General features: G+C 49.2%; 3 protein-coding genes across 8 annotated transcripts; 2 read left to right on the plus strand and 1 right to left on the minus strand.

Annotated features, from left to right (window-relative positions):
* Positions 1-469: 469 nt before the first annotated feature.
* On the minus strand, positions 470-16,182 carry DNALI1 (dynein axonemal light intermediate chain 1). The gene is made up of 7 exons (XM_030503631.1): positions 16,176-16,182; positions 4,316-4,401; positions 4,115-4,239; positions 3,839-4,008; positions 3,005-3,183; positions 2,554-2,718; positions 470-814 (listed from the first exon to the last, which is right to left on the minus strand). The coding sequence occupies exons 2-7, from the start codon at positions 4,394-4,396 to the stop codon at positions 779-781; spliced, it is 756 nt and encodes a 251-aa protein (XP_030359491.1). The 5' UTR covers positions 4,397-4,401; positions 16,176-16,182; the 3' UTR covers positions 470-778.
* On the plus strand, positions 4,519-7,752 carry SNIP1 (Smad nuclear interacting protein 1). The gene is made up of 4 exons (XM_030503629.1): positions 4,519-4,714; positions 4,807-4,903; positions 5,541-6,130; positions 6,745-7,752. Exons 1-4 carry the CDS (start codon positions 4,554-4,556, stop codon positions 7,007-7,009), a joined length of 1,113 nt encoding a protein of 370 aa, XP_030359489.1. The 5' UTR covers positions 4,519-4,553; the 3' UTR covers positions 7,010-7,752.
* MEAF6 (MYST/Esa1 associated factor 6) lies at positions 8,564-15,878 on the plus strand. Of its 6 annotated transcripts, XR_003994069.2 has the most exons (9): positions 8,596-8,736; positions 8,883-8,998; positions 9,077-9,164; positions 9,604-9,649; positions 10,248-10,440; positions 13,734-13,763; positions 13,867-13,924; positions 14,574-14,607; positions 15,075-15,878. XR_003994069.2 is itself a non-coding variant. In XM_030503633.1 (8 exons), exons 1-8 carry the CDS (start codon positions 8,641-8,643, stop codon positions 15,081-15,083), a joined length of 612 nt encoding a protein of 203 aa, XP_030359493.1. In that variant the 5' UTR covers positions 8,586-8,640; the 3' UTR covers positions 15,084-15,878. The 6 variants fall into 6 exon arrangements, 4 of the variants coding, with proteins under 4 accessions (XP_030359494.1, XP_030359493.1, XP_030359495.1 ...); XM_030503633.1 differs by lacking the exon at positions 13,867-13,924 and having other exon boundaries at positions 8,586-8,736; XR_003994070.2 differs by lacking the exon at positions 13,734-13,763.
* Positions 16,183-17,518: the final 1,336 nt, after the last annotated feature.

Here is a 17,518-nt window from a genome sequence, read left to right on the forward strand (position 1 = left end):
AAAGTCCTTTATGCAGTTGGAGATCCTGGTATTTCCACATCACCATCTGAGGCCAGTAAACACTGCATTGGCAAAACAGATCCTGAAGTGGTATTTAGTGGTGGCTGGTCTTGTTTGTTTGATTTTTTTTTTTTTCTGGAAAAATTCAGATTTATGGAGGTTTTTCCATGTAATTACAGTAAATTATCTTTCCCATGGCTGTTTGCTGGGTATAACCAGCTAGTTACATAGGTACCTCGAGTGAAGATTGCATTCACTTCCACTGAGAAGCAATGCCTGGAAAGGTGTTGTAGCCCTTTGTTTCATTAGAAATAACCATGTATTTCTCATCCTAGTTACTGCTAACGGTACTGACAAGGGATTTTGATGTATATTTAACACCAACATGCACCTACTTGAGGAAATAACCCCCCAAACACCCTGCCCAAGAATTTTCTATAACATTTTCAAAGTAAGAACGTTTCAGAGATGCTTGCATATAGAAATGTTTATTGCTTTGAAGGTCATGTAGCATATTACCAACAGGCAAGTCCCAGACATGCTCACTATTCAAAGAGCTGAATGCTGAGGCAGCATTGAAAAAAGGTCCAGTAATTAGTGAAGCTCTTGAATTTCAACTCTTCAAGAGAAAAAGAAGGACAGAATCCAATTATGCTGCCTTCAGTTACCGGTAAGTGAAAATTCAAGCTTGTTTTATGAAGACAACTCTTTGTTACTAATTGTAAACTTCTTGCTCTGACAGCTCTTCTGAATGCTGCCTGGAGGATAAGAACAAAATCTACTTATTTGGTGCAATGATGCTTTCAAGTTGGGCCTGAAAAACAAATGAGACAGTAAGTCAAATTAGATTCAACCTAAAAAATAAACCCACGGTGCTGTAAAGTGATAAATTATCTGTTTGATATTCAAAGCGAGGAGCTGAGGGATGCTGCAATACTTTTAAGAGAAAGAGGCCAGGGTTTGTTGTTTTTTTTTTCCCTGAGCTATTCCATTCCTTACTACACATTTTATAAATTAGCTTTTTGCTCTTGGCATACACACTTGTTGCATTCTGAGAAGAAAAGAGCTGGCGTTGGTTCCGTACAATGAAAGAGTCGTTTAATAATGTAAAGCACTGAAGAGGAAATTAAATAAAAGCTGTTGAAACAGTGGTCCGAATTCTCTGATTTCAGGCTGGACTATGTTAGCTGAATTAAAGATTTGGCTCTCTAGCACTTGGAACACAAACTCTGGAACAAAAGTATCTGGGAACAGCAAGTTTTTCAGTTACTGAGACAACTTGACGCCCAATTAGTAGATTTATCAGAGAGCTACTTGTGCTGGGGGAGCATGTCGTGTGTGAAGCATCCAGGACTCCTGGGTTGTCCTCTGCTAGAGCTGCCATGAAAAATAAATGACAGCAGCAGTGTATCCACAGCTGTTGGAGTACTTGTAGTTCAAGGAAGAAACGTGGGTTCTGTGGCAGTGCATATTTGATCTAACAGTTACTCCATCTTACACCCTAAAACATTTCAAGATGGCCTGAAGGAGTCAATGGTTTTGAAAGGAGAAGCTGTAGGATGAAGATAAGGAGAGCAGCTCAGGGTAAAGGAAATAGAATCTCAGACTGGTTTGGGTTGGAAGGGACCTTAAAGCTCCTCCAGTTCCAACCCCCTGCCACGGGCAGGGCCACCTTCCACTAGAGCAGGTTGCTCCAAGCCCCTGTGTCCAACCTGGCCTTGAACACTGCCAGGGATGGGGCAGCCACAGCTTCTCTGGGCACCCTGAGCCAGCGCCTCAGCACCCTCACAGGGAAGAGCTTCTGCCTCAGAGCTCATCTCAACCTCCCCTCTAAATGTTCCTTAGCTGTAGCCAGAAACATTTAACGTTGTTTAGGGTAACATTTTGTCTTTACTCACTGGGATTTTTTCCTTTCAAAAGCAAAGTAATGAGCAGAAGCTCTGTTTTCACCAAAGCAGCATGCACAAAATTGCTCCTGTAATTATTTAGTCCCTGCTGCGTAAGTACACAATTGTTCCTATTATGCAATATTTAATGTTAAATGGTGCAGCTTGTTATCAGGGAGTCAACTGTAATGGCCAGCAGCAAAGAAACAAAACCTCTCAACTTGCCTGCACTAGATTTTCTGATCCGTAGCTGAGAAGGGGTGCTGGCTATTGTAACCTCACAGTCAAGTTATGCAGAAGCAGATTCCTGGAGTATTGGTCAAGTTTTGAAGCATCTGACTGTGAGAGTTCATCATTTTCTGAACAAATTCTGATCTCTCCCTGGCAAACGCGTGTGTATGAGTAGAATTTGGATGGTCTGACTTGCTCTTTGCATCATCAGGTTTACTGGTAGTGACCTGTTGCTGACTGAGCGAGGAAGCAGAGAATGCAAAAGCACTATTTTTCCCGTTTCATTGAGAATTTAAGGAAAGCAGAACATGAATGCAAACACCTCCATAAATGTAACACTTCTAAAACCATAAGGAGAAAGTTATTTCTGTACCTAATTACAAACTGAGAAGTTTTACCATTCCTACTTGAAATAGTCTTTTTGCTTTTAACTAACCTTCAGCTGTTGATTGGTTTTTTTCAGGAACTGCACCTCTTCAGTGTGTTTCTTTTCTTCTATCTGCCTCCTCTCGCTTTCACGTTTTTCAATAGCTTCACATTTAGCTTTCTGGTCACTCACTTGTGCTTCCAGCTCCCGCTTTTCCTCTTCTAGCTCTGCAATCTTGAAAAAGAGTAGAGATCCCTGGAGTTTCCTTGGTTAATAATCAATACTCAGTTAAGATGGGACAAAGCTGTACCTTGTACAGTCTTTATCACATTCCAGACATAATAGCACATCATTTACTCAGTGCAACTAAGCCCTAGGAAAAGAGAGAAGTGTTTTGATGATCTTCACTGCCATCCAGTGGCAATAGGAATAACTGGTTTCATATAAAGCTTTATGTGTAATATCCCTGTGCTGTATCACGTGCAGAAAACTACGTTATGAGGTTAACAGCCCAACTTACTCTTTTCTCCATGTCGGATTTGCCCTGCTCAGCTTGCAGGGCCTTCCGCATGCCAAACCCAACGCTGCTCTTGTACAGGGTCTGGTAGGCAGCGATGGTCATTTGGATTTCATCCCTGACCCGAAGGAGCAGCAGTCCTCGCTCGGCACAGTTGATTGTGACTTCTCGGATCAATTCATCTTTAAAGTAAGGGTACAGCAATCTAGTTAGTCATTTATCTGGGAATGCCGGATCGACGCAGAGCTTTGTTGTCTTTCACCTGTTCTCTGCACCACGAAAGCAACGTGGATTTATGACAGATAGTAAAATGACTTTCTTTCATATGCTAGCACGTAAAAGCAGAGCGGTGGTGTAGAACCTGTGGTAATAACAGTGACAGTGATCCACTGAAGCTGTAAGAGCAAACACCTAAAACATTGTAATGATTCTTTGCAGGAGAAGCTTACAGAAGAGTCAAGAGCCTCCCGAAGAATCCTGCTCAATCTCAGCACCATGTCATCAGAGAGTGTGTAAGTCTTTAACAGTCACACAGCATTTTAAGTTATTTTAAACTATGGGGTTAAGTACAACTAAGGGATTTTTAAGCTCGTTTGCAATTTTTACTGCTTTACAACATGTCTTTTGAGTAATGTGCTTTGTATAGAAGCTGACAGCTTCAAGTGGCGCTGATGGTCACCTTGGCCTGACCCCCAGAGCCCTGCCAGGGAAGGCAAGGGCAGTGTGGTGGTGGGAAGTGGTGGTCACTGCCCTATGGGCTGTGTTAAGCCTCCTTGGAGGAGGGGGAGGAGGAGAGCTGCCGGGGCCTGGCTGTGGGAGCCGCAGCGGGGCACTGACCGAAGCACTGTGAGTAGAGCTCCCTGCGCACGGGGCAGATGCCGGTCTCCCGCGCCTGCCTCTGCCGCAGCCGCAGGTCCAGCTGCTCCTGCAGGTGGACGACGTCCAGGCGGGTGCTGGGCGTGCTGGACACCTCCTGCACCCACAGCTTCTTGTCCTCCTGCCATTCCCTGCCACGAGAACCACGGGCTTGTTACCGGGGCACCCCCGGGGGCGCCCTGCCGGGCACTACCAGGCACGGCGAGGGAGAAGGAGCAGGAGCCGAGCCCCGCTCACCGCGGCGGCAGGATGGCGTTGAGGAGCTCCTGCGGCTGCTTCCCGCTCTCGGCGGCCGTGCGGGGCGGCGGGACGGGCCCCGTCGGGGCGGGCGGCGCCGGGGGACTCGCCTGCAGCGGGGGGGCCTGCGGAGAGAGAGAGAGCAGAGCGCGGTAGGCGCGGGCGAGGCGCGGCCGTCCCGGCCCGCCCGGTGCCGCTCACCCCGGGGGAGCGCTTCTCGATGCGGCGGCTGACGAGCACCGGCGGGTTGTACCGCAGCAGCGAGTCCGGCGGCGGGATCATGGCGGCTGCTTTGTCGCTATGGTAACGGCGCCGTGCGCGCACATTCCGCGCAGGCGCAGAACGGTGCGTGAGTGCGTGGCGTCAAGGGCTTCCGGGCGGCGCAGAGCGCGGGGGCCGGAAGCGGCGAGCACTTCCCTTTGTGGCGGCCGGCGGCGCCATGGAGGCGGAGGCCGAGCGGCGGCGGGAGCAGCGGCGGCGCCGGGACGTGGCGGTGAAGGCCGAGAAGCGCAGCCCCCGGCGCTCCGCCTCCCGCTCGGCGCGGGGCAGCCAGTCTCCGCCGGCCGAGGAGCGGCGGGGCAGCCGCGGCAGGAGCAGCAGGTAGAGGCCGGGCCCGGTGCTTGGTGGGTGCGGGCCTTGCGCGGCACCCGGCCCCGCTCCGCTCCATCGCTCTTGCTCTCATTGTTTTAAAGGTCGCCCAAGAGGAAGAGCAAGTCCGGGCGGAGGAGCCGGTCCCCGCGCGGCAGGAGGAGCCGCAGCCCGCACTACGCCGCCGTGAAGGTGAAGCAGGTAAATGGCAGTGGCGGTAGCACCGAGGCCCGGTCCTGCCCGCGGAGGTGTTAGCGGGGCCCTTTGCGCGCTTCCCGGCTCCGCAGCGACAGCGGTTCCTGGGGGACTCGGCCGTGAGAGGTATGGATCATAGAACTCCAGGCTGGTTTGGGTTGGAAGAGACCTTAAAGCTCATCCAGCTCCAACCCCCTGCCACGGGCAGGGACACCTTCCGCTAGAGCAGGTTGATCAAAAACGGCTTCTCAGGTGGCAGTTATGTTCCACCAGTCAATGCAGTGTGTAGTGTCAGGAGAGGAGGGTCCTGGCAGTTTAACAGCGCGTGCTGCCCACCTCAGGCTTTGCCAGAAGTTCACATGTGTGCATGAACCCAGCCTGTGCCCTCATGCAGGCTGCCCCTGCGAGCTCCTTTGCTCAGTGCAGGTGATGCACTGCAGTGTGTCTTGATCTCTGTTCGGTGTGAATTGTGGGAATGCAGATCGCTTGGCAAGGAAAGCGGTTTCTCTCACTTAGCGGTAGGTCCACAGACAACGCGTCCAGGCGCGTGTTTTCCATGTGTAGGATTGTGATTTTCTTAAAAGCTGAGGTAGATTCGCTGCTCTTTCATGCCAGTTCTGCTGTAAGTGATTGTTCATTCCAGGAGCGAGATGATCATTGCCGGAGAGGAAACGAGGAGCGAAAGCAGAGATACCCATCGGAACCAGAACACAGGAGAGACAGGAGTGGTGACAGAGACCGACACAGAGACCACGCAGACAGAAGGAAGAACCCAAACGAACGGCCGGGAGCCCGAGGCCACGAGCGAGAGAGGGATGTCCAGAACATCCGTGAGCAGCAAGCAGAGAGGGAGTTTTACAACGAGAGAAGACGAGAGCATCGACAAAACAACCAAGGCGGTGGTGTGGACCAGAAACCAGAACTGGGGCAATCTGATAACAAACCTAAAGAAAAACCTGCTGTGAAAAAAGAGAAGCCAAGCTTTGAACTGTCGGGTGCGCTGCTGGAGGACACCAACACTTTCCGAGGTGTGGTGATCAAGTACAGCGAGCCCCCCGAAGCTCGCATTCCGAAGAAGCGCTGGCGCCTTTATCCTTTCAAAAACGATGAGTTTCTGCCAGTCATGTACATTCACAGGCAGAGTGCTTATCTCCTGGGCAGGCACCGCAGGATTGCAGATATTCCCATCGACCACCCCTCCTGCTCGAAGCAGCACGCGGTGTTTCAGTACCGGTAAGTACCTCCCGATGGAACAGGCTTATTCAGGAAGGAAAAAGCAAAGCAAACAAACCCCCCTTGGATGTGCACAGTGGAGAGGTACAAGTTTGCTGTAAGTGCATTAGAGATGGAATTTATGCTGGCTGCTGCACATAATCAAAACCATCTGTAATTCCTTCTATTTAACCACAAGCAGCCATTTAGTAAGACAAATAACACAGCAGGGTTAGCACTGGGTGTGTATCCTAACTGGAATGATCTGGCAGGTGTAATTGGCAGTAAAAGTGTTTGAGGAAGAGGTTTTATCCGTGTGGCTTTTCACAGCAAAGCATGCCCGTCTCCTCCGGAGCAGCAGGGGTTGCCTGCTGCTGAAGACAAAGATGCTCTCGTAGGGCACAGCCATCTCTTCTGGTGCAGGAATTGCTTTATGCTATCACCAGAAGTTTTAGGAGGTGATGCAGCCTCGGAATCTGCTCAGTCTCACACACTTTCCCATTGCTCTCATCAGGCTTGTTCCGACCTCTGTGGCTACAGATGGGTATTAACTGCACCGGGGAAACCCGTCTGCTCTTGGAGCGTGTTTCGTGTCTGGCTGTTGTCATCGAACGGGTGTTGTTTTGTTTCACCAGGCTCGTGGAGTACACCCGTGCTGACGGTACCGTTGGCCGCAGAGTGAGGCCCTACATCATCGACCTGGGCTCCGGGAACGGCACTTTCCTAAACAACCAGCGGATCGAGCCGCAGCGCTACTATGAACTGAAGGAGAAGGATGTGCTCAAGTTCGGGTTCAGCAGCAGGGAATACGTTCTTCTCCATGAATCCTCAGATAAATCCGAGGCCAACACAAAGGACGATGATGATGATGAGGAGAAGGAGGAAGAGTCTGACAGTTAACAGCTGAGAAGGGAATGGGAAGGGGCAGGAGAGAGAAATTGCAGTTGAACGTGCGTTGGAGCATCGCAGCACTGATGCCTCTTATTGCCTTAAAGTCCTTTTTCCGTTGCTGTTCTGTTCTCATGGTTTATTTTGGGGGACTTTCCTGATTATTCATTTCTGATAGTTCTGCATATTGGGAAATACAGCTCTTTTTTTTGTTGGTTTTTTTTCTTTGCTTTTTCTCCCCAACAAGCAAAAGAGCACCTGGATGTGAAAGCTCTGATGCTGGGACTACTTCACAGGTGTATGAAGGACATTGCTGCCAGGAAATGACTTAGAACACAGCTGGTGTATTTAAAAGTATTTTTATTGACTGTTTTGTCATAGCCCTTCGAAAATGCTCCTTAACAGACATATTAGTTAGCAAGTGCCCCCATGAGGTTTGTAACTCCGTAGTTTGCCAGATTCCTTTGCCTAGTAGGAATTCCAGGCGGGAGAATTTACCTGGCTGGCTACTGAAAAGGTGGGGAAGTTGCCATGCTCTGGGTACTTGCTTTGCCTTGTGAGGGTATTTCACTGGAATTCACCACCTGAAAATCACGAGGCAATTTGAAACAGAAGTTAAACTCTTCCTGGGCTTTCAGGTGCTGCCGATGTGGTTTGGGAGCCGAGGTCGGGGTCGTGTTCCCACACATGGTGCTGAGCTTATGCTGCATGTCGAGTGTCTGGGGCTGGAGCCTTTATTTCTGGCAGCACCCCAGCCCACGAGTAACTTCTTGGGTTTGTTTGCATTACACAGATACCTTCTATGTGGTGACTTGTTTCCACCCGAGTTTGCACTATTTAATTTTCCTTTTGATAAAAAAAAAAGATATACAAATCACTTCTCCCCCTATAGAACAACGCTTTAGGAAGAGAATGAACAATTTCACTCTGGAATTACTTGCATCTTTGGATGTCTTCCCCCCCCCATGGCTTCACAGTGTAAGAAACGTGCATTTCCCACACTGCTCCCGACGGGTGTTTGTTCCGTGGTCGCAGGCTCCCTGACCTGTGCACATGTGTGTGCACACGTGTTGCACACATGTTACGTGTTGCACACAGAGTCTGGAACACGGTGTAAATAGGGGTTGTTGCTGCAGGTTTTCAAACGGTAGGTAGGGTTTTGCCTTGGAGGATCTCCTTTATATATATACTCTAGGGGTTTTTAAATAAAGAATTTGTAAATTTAGCCCTAATTACTTTTAGTTGTAATGTTTGTCGGGGGTCCCTTTATTTTCCTTTTATGTTCCTTGAAAATAGATGAACTTTCGGTTCTGACGTTGGTACGAACGGCACCAAATATGTTAAAGAACCATATAAAATGGTGTGATTTGTGCACCGGGCCGGCTCCTCTCGGGGTCCTTTACCCCCGGCGCAGGCGGGTTCAGGCTCAACGCGGGGGTCCGAGGCCGGGGGCGCTGTCACCGTGTCCTTAGCGCAGCCTCCCGCTGCGGGGTGACCGGGAGAGGCGGCGGGGCCGGAGCGGCGAGGCGGGGCCGGGGCGGAGCGGTTGGGCCGGGCCGGGCTCGGCGCTGCCCCCGGCGGCCCCTCCCGGCAGCGCAGCCGCCGCCCCGCCCGCCCGGCCCGCGCAGGCCGCCGCCGCCGCCATGGCCGCGCTGCACGCCAAGGCCGGCGGCCCCCCGCAGATCCCCGACACCCGCCGGGAGCTGGCCGAGCTGGTGAAGCGCAAGCAGGAGCTGGCGGTGAGCAGCGGGGCCCGGGGAGGGAGCCCGGCGGAGGCGGCGGCGGAGCCTGGGCCGCGGGCGGCGGGGCCGGGAGGCGGCGGGGCCTGGGCCGCGGGGCGGGCGCGGGGCCGGGCCCGCTCCATGCGCTGCGCTGTGCCCGGCAGGAGACGCTGGCCAACCTGGAGCGGCAGATCTACGCCTTCGAGGGCAGCTACCTGGAGGACACGCAGATGTACGGGAACATCATCCGCGGCTGGGACCGCTACCTCACCAACCAGAAGTGAGTGACGGAGGGAGGGAGGGAGGCAGCGCCGGGCCCCCGCCGGGCCCCCGCCATGCCCTTTCTCTCCCGTTTCAGGAACTCCAACAGCAAAAACGACCGGAGGAACCGCAAGTTCAAGGAGGCGGAGCGGCTCTTCAGCAAGTCCTCGGTCACCTCGGCAGCGGTGAGTGCCGGGCCGGACCCTGGTGGGCTGAGCAGACATCCCCATCCCTGTCCCCAGCCCCATCGTCATCCCTTGGTGCTCCTCGGTGGGTCTGGTCCCACGGTGCTCTGGTCGCCCAGGCTGCTGCAGGACCAGTTTTCCTTTTAAGCTCCTCTTCTTCATCCCATGTAGCAGCCTCTTTCAGAAACCCGCTTCCCACCTAGTGCCCAGATAGGTGGAAGGGAAGCGCAGTCAAGAACGCCCTATGCCACACGCTTGTCACTGCCATCATGGCTTTATCTTTTTGCTCCTACCCCCCTTCTACTGTGCTGGTGCTAGGTCGTGAGCTCTCTAAGGCTGAAGCCTAATGTGTGTTTCTCTGTGAGGTGATTTCTGTGCTTTTGAACATTTGAGAAGTGGAGAGTTCCTGCTCTCATTAACCCCCCATTTACTTTTCTAGGCGGTCAGCGCATTAGCTGGAGTTCAGGACCAGCTCATTGAGAAGCGTAAGTTGCTTTTTCCTTTCTCTCAGGATTTGGAAAGAATTATGCTTCTCCCCAGCATTCAGCTCTGTCTCCAGCTGCCTGGACTCAGGCTGTGCTCACTGCTCCCTGTGTGAGTACAGCCTCAATTCCCCAGTGCTCCCCACACAGCTGCTAGCTGCACAACTCAGCAAAGGTGCCCTGTGAGACACAAGTGAAGTTGTTTCCTTTCTCGAGTAAACTTTTATGCTCAACAGGGGTTTATTGTGCATAAAACTAATTTCAATGGATTTGGTGCTCTTTGGAGAAGGAGGCTACAAGAGCTGAAGCAACGCATTCCGGTGTGTGTTGTCAGTCACAAGGGACATGTAGAGGAGCCACTTACCTTCAGGACTTTTAAAAATGCTTTTGTAATTGATACCAAACCGGGTACATTTCTAGCTGAGGAGGCAGCTGCTGTCCTTAAGGAATGTTTTTCAGGTTCTCTTATTTACCTCCTGATGCCATAAGGCTTAGTCTGTCTCTGCTGCCCGTGCGCTGGTGCTGGGGTTGCTTCTTGCACAGCAGGCTGTGTGCTGCAGGGAGGTAACTGTTGTGCTCATGTGTGTTTGTCCTGCTCTAGGGGAGCCGGGCAGCGGCACGGAAAGCGACACTTCTCCAGACTTTCACAATCAGGAGAATGAACCCAACCAGGAGGATGCTGAAGAGCTGGATGGGTCTGTGCAGGGGGTGAAACCTCAGAAAGCTGCTTCTTCTACTTCTTCTGGGAGCCACCACAGCAGCCACAAAAAACGGAAGAACAAAAATCGACACAGGTTAGTGGTACCAGCAGCCTTCTTGCCGTGCCTTCGGAGCGGTTAGCTGCTGCTGAGTTTGTGTGATGTGGAAAGAGCTAGTAACTTGTTAGAATAACAAGCAGCTTGGGTTATTTGTTTTGATAATCTTACTGGTTTTCAGTTGTACCCATGCCGTAGCGTTCATCAGCACCCTGTTGTATCAAGGAGGGGAAAACATGCTGAAGAAGTTAAATAAGCAGCACAGGGTGCTGACTCCAGCTCTGGTCCAGCCATACTTTTGACCAGGCTTTCTCAAGTCTCCTGTCTGTCCAGGACAATAAAGCTGTCTGCCTTCCAGTAGAGGAAGACTGCAGTCCTGGCCTCCTGTGCTTGCTTACTGGTTTCTGCAGGACCAAGTGAGATGGGAATGTCAGTGCTTTCTTTGGAGAAGGAGGGTGAAAAAGCAAATCTAAATGATCTGGGGGTTGTGGACGCTCCCAGTATCTTCACTAAGATTCCCATTCCAAGCCCTTTCAGCTGTTGTATACCAAACTGAGTCTCTTGATCATGGCATAGAAGAGTTGCTTTGCTACGTTAACCTCAAAGTGTTTATTGTTAAACTGACCTGAAATTCATGTGAAACAAAGATTTCCTGAACTCTTGATAGCTGAATTTAGGTGAATGGTTGTGACCCTTAAAATGCTTAAAGCATGGTGCAATGTGGCAGGCTGAGGGCTCAGACTCCCTGCCTCACAGCGCTGCTCTCCATGGGCCAACATAACCTGCTGCTGGACCATAGAACCACAGACTGGGTTGTGTTGAAGGGACCTTAAAGCTCATCCAGTTCCAACCCCCTGCCACGGGCAGGGACACCTTCCACTAGAGCAGGTTGCTCCAAGCCCCTGTGTCCAACCTGGCCTTGAACACTGCCAGGGATGGGGCAGCCACAGCTTCTCTGGGCACCCTGTGCCAGCGCCTCAGCACCCTCCCAGGGAAGAGCTTCTGCCCGAGAGCTCGTCTCAGTCTCCTCTCTGACAGGTTAAAGCCATTCCTTTGTCATGTAAAGCCATTAAAGCCAAGGCTTTCCACAGAATATGGCAGTGCACTGTGGAGTCAGGCCCTAAGGGGGAAAACATGGAGATCCATGCAAAGAGGAGACATTTACTGCAGAAATGCAGTACATGCAAAGCTTGGCTTTGGATGGGCTTTTCTCTTTAAGGGACCTTGTCGTGAGTTTCAAGAGAGAGATGCTTTAAAGAGAAGTGGTTAAAATGTCCAGAGTTGCTGGGGGAAGGTTATCTGGTGTGGGAGATACAGAGGTAGGTATAGTGCTTGAGAAATGTTTAACTGCTTTTTCTCCTTCATTAGGTTTTGAGTCATTAGTGTGTCTTTAATTCTTAGATCAGAATGTGCTTCCTACAGCAGTCTTAATTGGGAAAACCTTCTAAAGTACAGGGTGTCCCTTTGGTTCTTCACGAGCTGGGAGTCCAAAGCAGTTCAAAACAGTTCAAAACTCTTTTATTGCCTGTAGGCAGTTAGAAAGAAGCTCAGGAATAACACAAGAAACTCCATCTGTGAATAAGTTCAGAGAGAAACAACCTGTAAACCTGAAGTACAGCTTAAGAAAACTGCTATTTTAAACAAGTTATAAAATACTCTTCTAAGCACTCACCTGGCCAGCAAGCCCATCCTCTGCAGACACAGTGGGGTGCAATCCAGATGCTGTAAATAATATCAATTCTTTTGCTCCGTTGCATAACCTGAACTTTAGGGACAGGAGTTAGGAGGAAACTGCCCTACTGACAGGTTGTGTTGCTTTGGGGTTTCTTCTCCGTTCCTTCCACTGAAGCAGCTGGGGACAGTGCTGGACATGAGGAGCCCTGGTCTGATCTGGTATGGCAATTCTTATCCTCCTAAGAGATACATCAGACACATCTTCATTACAGAAAGGCTTAGTTAGTAATTGACTATTTTGTAATGCTTAGCATGGGCAGGTAGAGAATTAAAAGAAGATAATCAAGTTTGTAACAAAAACTGTTAAAATTGTGATTGCTTTTACTATCCCCTAAATTTTGGCAAAAAAGACCAAAGAATTTATATCTAACTTAAAAACCCCCAAGGACACAGCAGTCCCAGTCTACTAAAAATACAGCTACGTGCCTTAAAATGCATTGCAGCCCCGAGTGCTGTCGGAAGAGACCTGTGGGTCTGTTTCTTGAATGCCATAGAAAGAAAAAGAGAAAAGTCCAAAGAAATACTGGCTTTTCTTTTTGATCAGAAGCTCTTCTATTTGCCAGCATACTGCCAGAGTTCTGCTCTCCTGGTCCTGGAGCATGGGGAAGAGTTGGGAACTGAAGGTGCACTGAGTCCCTTGGGTGTTCTGCTTTGTACGCCTCTTGGGAAGTGGGATTCAGCCTGGGCAGAACTGGTGTGAATAGGCAGGTCAACTCCCAGCAGTGAAAAACAGGGAATCGGATGGAAGTGACAGTGTCTTTACTGAAGTCCTCTGTTCCCTCTGAACCCACAGGAAGGCCAGGATGGTTATTTTCTGGGGGCTCAGCAATTTTCATGCCTAGAAAGTGTTCCAGGAGAAAACAATACTGCTCTTAGAAAGTCCGTGCTGAAAAGCTACCGAGTTAGAGCTGATGTGTGGAGAAGCCCTTTCCAACACACACAGCGGTTGGCTCTGGGGCAGGATTGTTCCTAGAGACAGCGCTGTGGTATGGTGTGAATGCCGAGGCGAGGGGTGGGAATGTCACCAAACTGTCACCAGCTTTGGCCAAATGACCGTGTTCTCTTTTTAGCTCTCGAAAGGAAGCGAGTGCAAGAGGATGTGTGTGTGCGAGTGCAGTGTGAGACTCTTCAAATGCCAAGTCAGCCACTTAGTTCTGTGTCTCCAGCTCAGCCTGAACCAGCTTTGCTTTGCTGTAATAATCTAGACAAAGCCTCTGCTCTCTGACCACCCGCTCGTTCGGTTTTGCAAGCAAATCAGTTTTCCTCTCCGTGAGCTAGTGGGCACCCCCGAGGGTCTGATAGCTCCTTTTTCAGCACCTAAAATCCCCTCCCTAAACCCACTCTGTTCTAACACCTCTATTACCCAGAAATCCAGTTGGGGAGGGGGACTCTGGATTGCCACATCTGGAGCGCTTTTTGTGCCCAAGTGTGGTTAAGATATCTTAAGAACTTTATGGCGTTTGAACACTGGCTTTATTATTTCTTTCATTTCCTTTTATTTTTTAGTAATCTCACTAGGGTGGCTAATCAACTAATTTATTTAATTCGTTAGTATATTAATTTCTATTGCTTTCTTCCTTTCAAATGCTGCCCCTCAGCCCGTCTGGCATGTTTGATTATGACTTTGAGTAAGTTTGACTTGAATTAGTACTTGTGCTGTGTTGTTAGTGTGTAGACACCAATGTGCCTTTTGAGACCTTTCTAACCCATAGTTTATCTGTTTAATTGTAGGTATGTATATTAGGTTAGGCTGGGAAGTTTTTTTTAAAAACAGAAAAGCGTGATGGAGGTAACATTTTATTTAATAACTTCAGCAAAATTAAATTAACTTCACTCTCCTTTACCTTTCTATTTCATTTTTTTGTTTTTTTTAAATAGATCAACCTTTTTAACTTAAAACCGTAGTTTATAAACCTGATTCTTCTGGCTTTGCTTCTGAAGGAGATTAGCGTAGATCGGATATTTCCTTCTGGAAAAAATGTAATAAACTCAATAGCTTTGACTCATCTAATCCCTGTCATCTTAAACTCCTATATCTCTATTCCAAGTAAATAACCATTACCACTATGTCTGAATAATTACCTGTGGCATAGTTACACATCTAACAAATTAACATAGAGCATGCGTATTTAACCTCATTTCTTTATGCTGCATAACTTCCCTGTGATTTTGGTTATGAACCTTTTATTAACTCCTTTTTTGAGTGGACAGAATATGCATTTTGGCAAATAATAAAGAATCCACTCTCTTGTCTCTTTGCTGCTCTCTTGTCCAGTAATACTGGGACAGTGATTTGGCTCAGCCCAATTGAGAATGTGGATTGAATTAACCAAATAGTCTTTGTTGTAGCCTGTGCCATATGCAGTAGCTGGTTCTTTGAACTCTAGTGTTGGTTTAATGTATTGAAATGGACATTTCTCTTATCTTTCCAACCACAGGATTGATCTCAAGTTAAACAAAAAGCCAAGAGCCGTAAGTATCAGTGCTGTGTCATTGTTTTCATTGCTCATCTGTAGACTTGAGTGGCTGACTGACTCCTAATCTTAAAAAGCCTCCCTCTGCTGTAATTTAAGATCTTATTTTCATGGTCGAGGAGTATCACGGTATGAGATAAGCATTGTCTTGTGGATTTAACAGTAAATAAGCCCAGGTAGGCTTGTTATGAAGCCAGTTCACAGTGAATCCTATGCACTTCTTATGAAGAAAGCTGTTTTGCGTCCTGTTGCCTTGTGATGATCTGGAACATTAGAAGCATCTGGTTTGAGTTGATGTGTTCTTGAACTGAGGTTTTGAAAGGTCCTTTCTTTTGAATGTTTAGCTACATGTTTTGCCTGCAACTAACGGTGTGTAGAAATGAGAGAAGACTGAGAATCCCAGCTCTGCAAGCAGAATTGAAGGTACAAAGGTGTTAATGTGCCCATCCTTTCCTTTCTCTGCAGGACTACTAGACTCATCAGTGCTGATGCTTCTGGGATTTAGGTCTGCGTGAATCCCCACTGAGAAAATGCCAGTCGACTGAATGAGCACGATGGCAGCTCTCTGGCCAAGTGTCTGCAGATGGGAGTGACTCACTCTAAAGAACTTAGATGGGGGGAGAAAATCTTGGACCATGTACTTTGCATCATTTTTAAATCACCTGAGTTGCAGGAAGACTAAGGTGTAGTAGTAGTAGTAGTAGTCCCGAATTCCTGACTATTCTGTGCTTCCACCTCAGTTGGGAACTTCCTAGAATTGGCTGATGTTGCTGCTGCCACCCCTGTCATCTGCAAACCCATGGAGAGGTATTTCTTTTTCCACTGGAACTGGGCTATGATTCAGTATGTCCCATCCATGTTGTAAGACTTACTTAGATTACTTTTGTTGCTGATACTTCTTAGCTTCGTAGTTTTGTTTTTGTTGGTTCTGTTGTGTGGGTATTTTTTTAAAGCAAAGTGTATAGTTAACAACTGGACTTTTGGTTTCTTTGGTTTAATCCACGTAGAGTGGCAGGTTCTTCAGTTTGTGGAACAGCTCGTTTGGATTCTTTGTCAGGCAGAGAAGGTGGTGGTTAACCCTTTTCTCTTCAGTTTCATTTTAAACACCATCTCCTAAAATCTACGCAGTGCTTTTAGGTGCAGGGAAGGCTGGAGCTCGAAGCCATCTTGCTCTTTGCTATCTTTGAGATTGGGTGGATTCTCTTTTTAATACAAACTTATGTCATTTGTACATAAACAATAAAAGTTACATGTTTGTCTCTCTTCTCATGTTTTGTTCAGTCCAAAATCTGACTCCTGGTGCTTTTTATTCTCCATCATCTGCTCTATGAGGCCTTTGCTGCATTCTTCCACTTGCACATAGTAGGTGCTCCTTGTCTTGTGATCCTGAGGAGGTTTCCTTTGTGCTTTCTTTTCTCTAACAGTGAGTACTTGAAGGATTGCCAGGCACTAATCTCCAGCTGTGTTCAACTCATCCTGCTGCAAGGTAGGACTGGGTTGTAGGTCAGTTCTTGCTGATGCTGGCAGAATGCCTGCAGATAAGGGCCGAGCAGCCTGGATTGCCACTGGAAGAGCACACAGAGGGGTGAATGTTGGGTGCTTTTCACAGTAGCCAGGTCAAGATACCAATGCTGACGTTGAAATAAGCTTTGTTTTTCTCAAGGTGATAAGGGTGGTAATGCAGTTGTGTCTGCTTAAGCATTGCTGATGGAGAGGGTGCCAAGGGAGAAGTTGTATCACTTTCCTGGTGTCTTAGGTCCTTCGGGACATCCCAGTCAGTGCAGAGCAGTACCTAAGAGTGAAGGCAAAGGGGTAGGAGCAAAGTTCTTTTCTTAGCTGGCTCCGGGATCAAGGCAGCTCCGTGTCTGTTCACGGTGAGAGCTGGTTTATCTTGGGGCTGGTGCTCTTCTGTCAGGGGCTGGCAGCTGCTTCTCTGTGGGGGGATGTCAGGATGTAACAGCTTAACGGCGAGCTGCAAAGCTGTCCTACTTTTTTGTGTTTGAAGTAACAGAGGTTAAATACAGGGGGGTGGAAGATCTGGGAAACAGCATAAACCTCTGCAAGGCCTCGTTTTTCCATAGTTCTGGAAAGAAGTTGCAGGTGATGGGTTTTGATTACTTGGCCTTGGTACAAAAGCAGGTTTTCTCCCTCTACTGCTGCTCCAAAGCAAGGCTCACAAGAGTGCCTGAACTTCAGAGGGTCCAAAGCTTCGCTGCACCTCTGACCTCGAGGAAAGCTGCTCTACCTTTTTGGCCAGGGCCTTGACCTGCACAGAAACAGCAAAGGGCTCGCGCAGCTTGGAGCGAGTCCTGTGTGTGCAGGCGTGTTGGTGGTGGTGTCAATCAGCTCTGCTGTCCCTGTGACCGCACTAGGGGTGCTGCGGGGACAAGGGGATGAGGCAACCTCTCCTGCCTCCAGCAGTGTTTGTCACTGAAGGACTGGGACAGCCTGTTCTGATGAGGACAGTGTCTGGTGGCGGCAGCCCTGGGGAGCCAGTGCATCGATCAGGGCAGCGATGGCAAACGTGTGGTTAACAGCAGCTATTCCTGCCCGGGTCCTTTGGCTGCCTGGAGATGAAGAGGCCACAGGGCCCGTGAGGTCTGTCCCAGCAGAGGGAACAGCCTCTGTCCCAGCACAAGCCCTGACAGCCCCAGCTCTGCAGCACCGGTGTCACTGTAAGGCAGGGGGAGGCTCTGATCACGTTGGGAACAAGCACCATCACCTACAAGAGTGTCCCGAGGTGGATGCTGGAGTCTGACTCTGGCCGTATTGCCTGAAACATCTATTTTATGTCCGTTTTTCCTCCTAAACAGCCTGACTAAAGCTCCCCAGTATAGGCAGTGCCTGGCCTTGGACACAGGCGTGAGCTCCAGGCTTTTACCTAAATGCCAATGAAAGCTAAAAGCAGT

The sequence above is a fragment of the Strigops habroptila genome, chromosome 12 (assembly GCF_004027225.2).
Source record: "Strigops habroptila isolate Jane chromosome 12, bStrHab1.2.pri, whole genome shotgun sequence".
Lineage (NCBI taxonomy): Eukaryota > Metazoa > Chordata > Aves > Psittaciformes > Psittacidae > Strigops > Strigops habroptila.

What these genes read in the sequence shown, in the direction of transcription:
- MEAF6 (XM_030503632.2), top strand. Translation starts at nt 8,641, where the DNA reads ATGGCCGCGCTGCACGCCAAGGCCGGCGGCCCCCCGCAGATCCCCGAC. An exon ending in AGCGCAAGCAGGAGCTGGCG is followed by an intron (nt 8,737 to 8,882) that starts GTGAGCAGCGGG and finishes TGTGCCCGGCAG; the next exon opens with GAGACGCTGGCCAACCTGGA. An exon ending in AAGAACAAAAATCGACACAG is followed by an intron (nt 10,441 to 10,582) that starts GTTAGTGGTACC and finishes ACTGGTTTTCAG; the next exon opens with TTGTACCCATGCCGTAGCGT.
- SNIP1 (XM_030503629.1), top strand. Translation starts at nt 4,554, where the DNA reads ATGGAGGCGGAGGCCGAGCGGCGGCGGGAGCAGCGGCGGCGCCGGGAC. An exon ending in CCGCCGTGAAGGTGAAGCAG is followed by an intron (nt 4,904 to 5,540) that starts GTAAATGGCAGT and finishes TGTTCATTCCAG; the next exon opens with GAGCGAGATGATCATTGCCG. An exon ending in CACGCGGTGTTTCAGTACCG is followed by an intron (nt 6,131 to 6,744) that starts GTAAGTACCTCC and finishes TTGTTTCACCAG; the next exon opens with GCTCGTGGAGTACACCCGTG.
- DNALI1 (XM_030503631.1), bottom strand. Translation starts at nt 4,396, where the DNA reads ATGATCCCGCCGCCGGACTCGCTGCTGCGGTACAACCCGCCGGTGCTC. An exon ending in AACGCCATCCTGCCGCCGCG is followed by an intron (nt 4,009 to 4,114) that starts GTGAGCGGGGCT and finishes TTCTCGTGGCAG; the next exon opens with GGAATGGCAGGAGGACAAGA. An exon ending in AAACCAATCAACAGCTGAAG is followed by an intron (nt 815 to 2,553) that starts GTTAGTTAAAAG and finishes TTTGTTTTTCAG; the next exon opens with GCCCAACTTGAAAGCATCAT.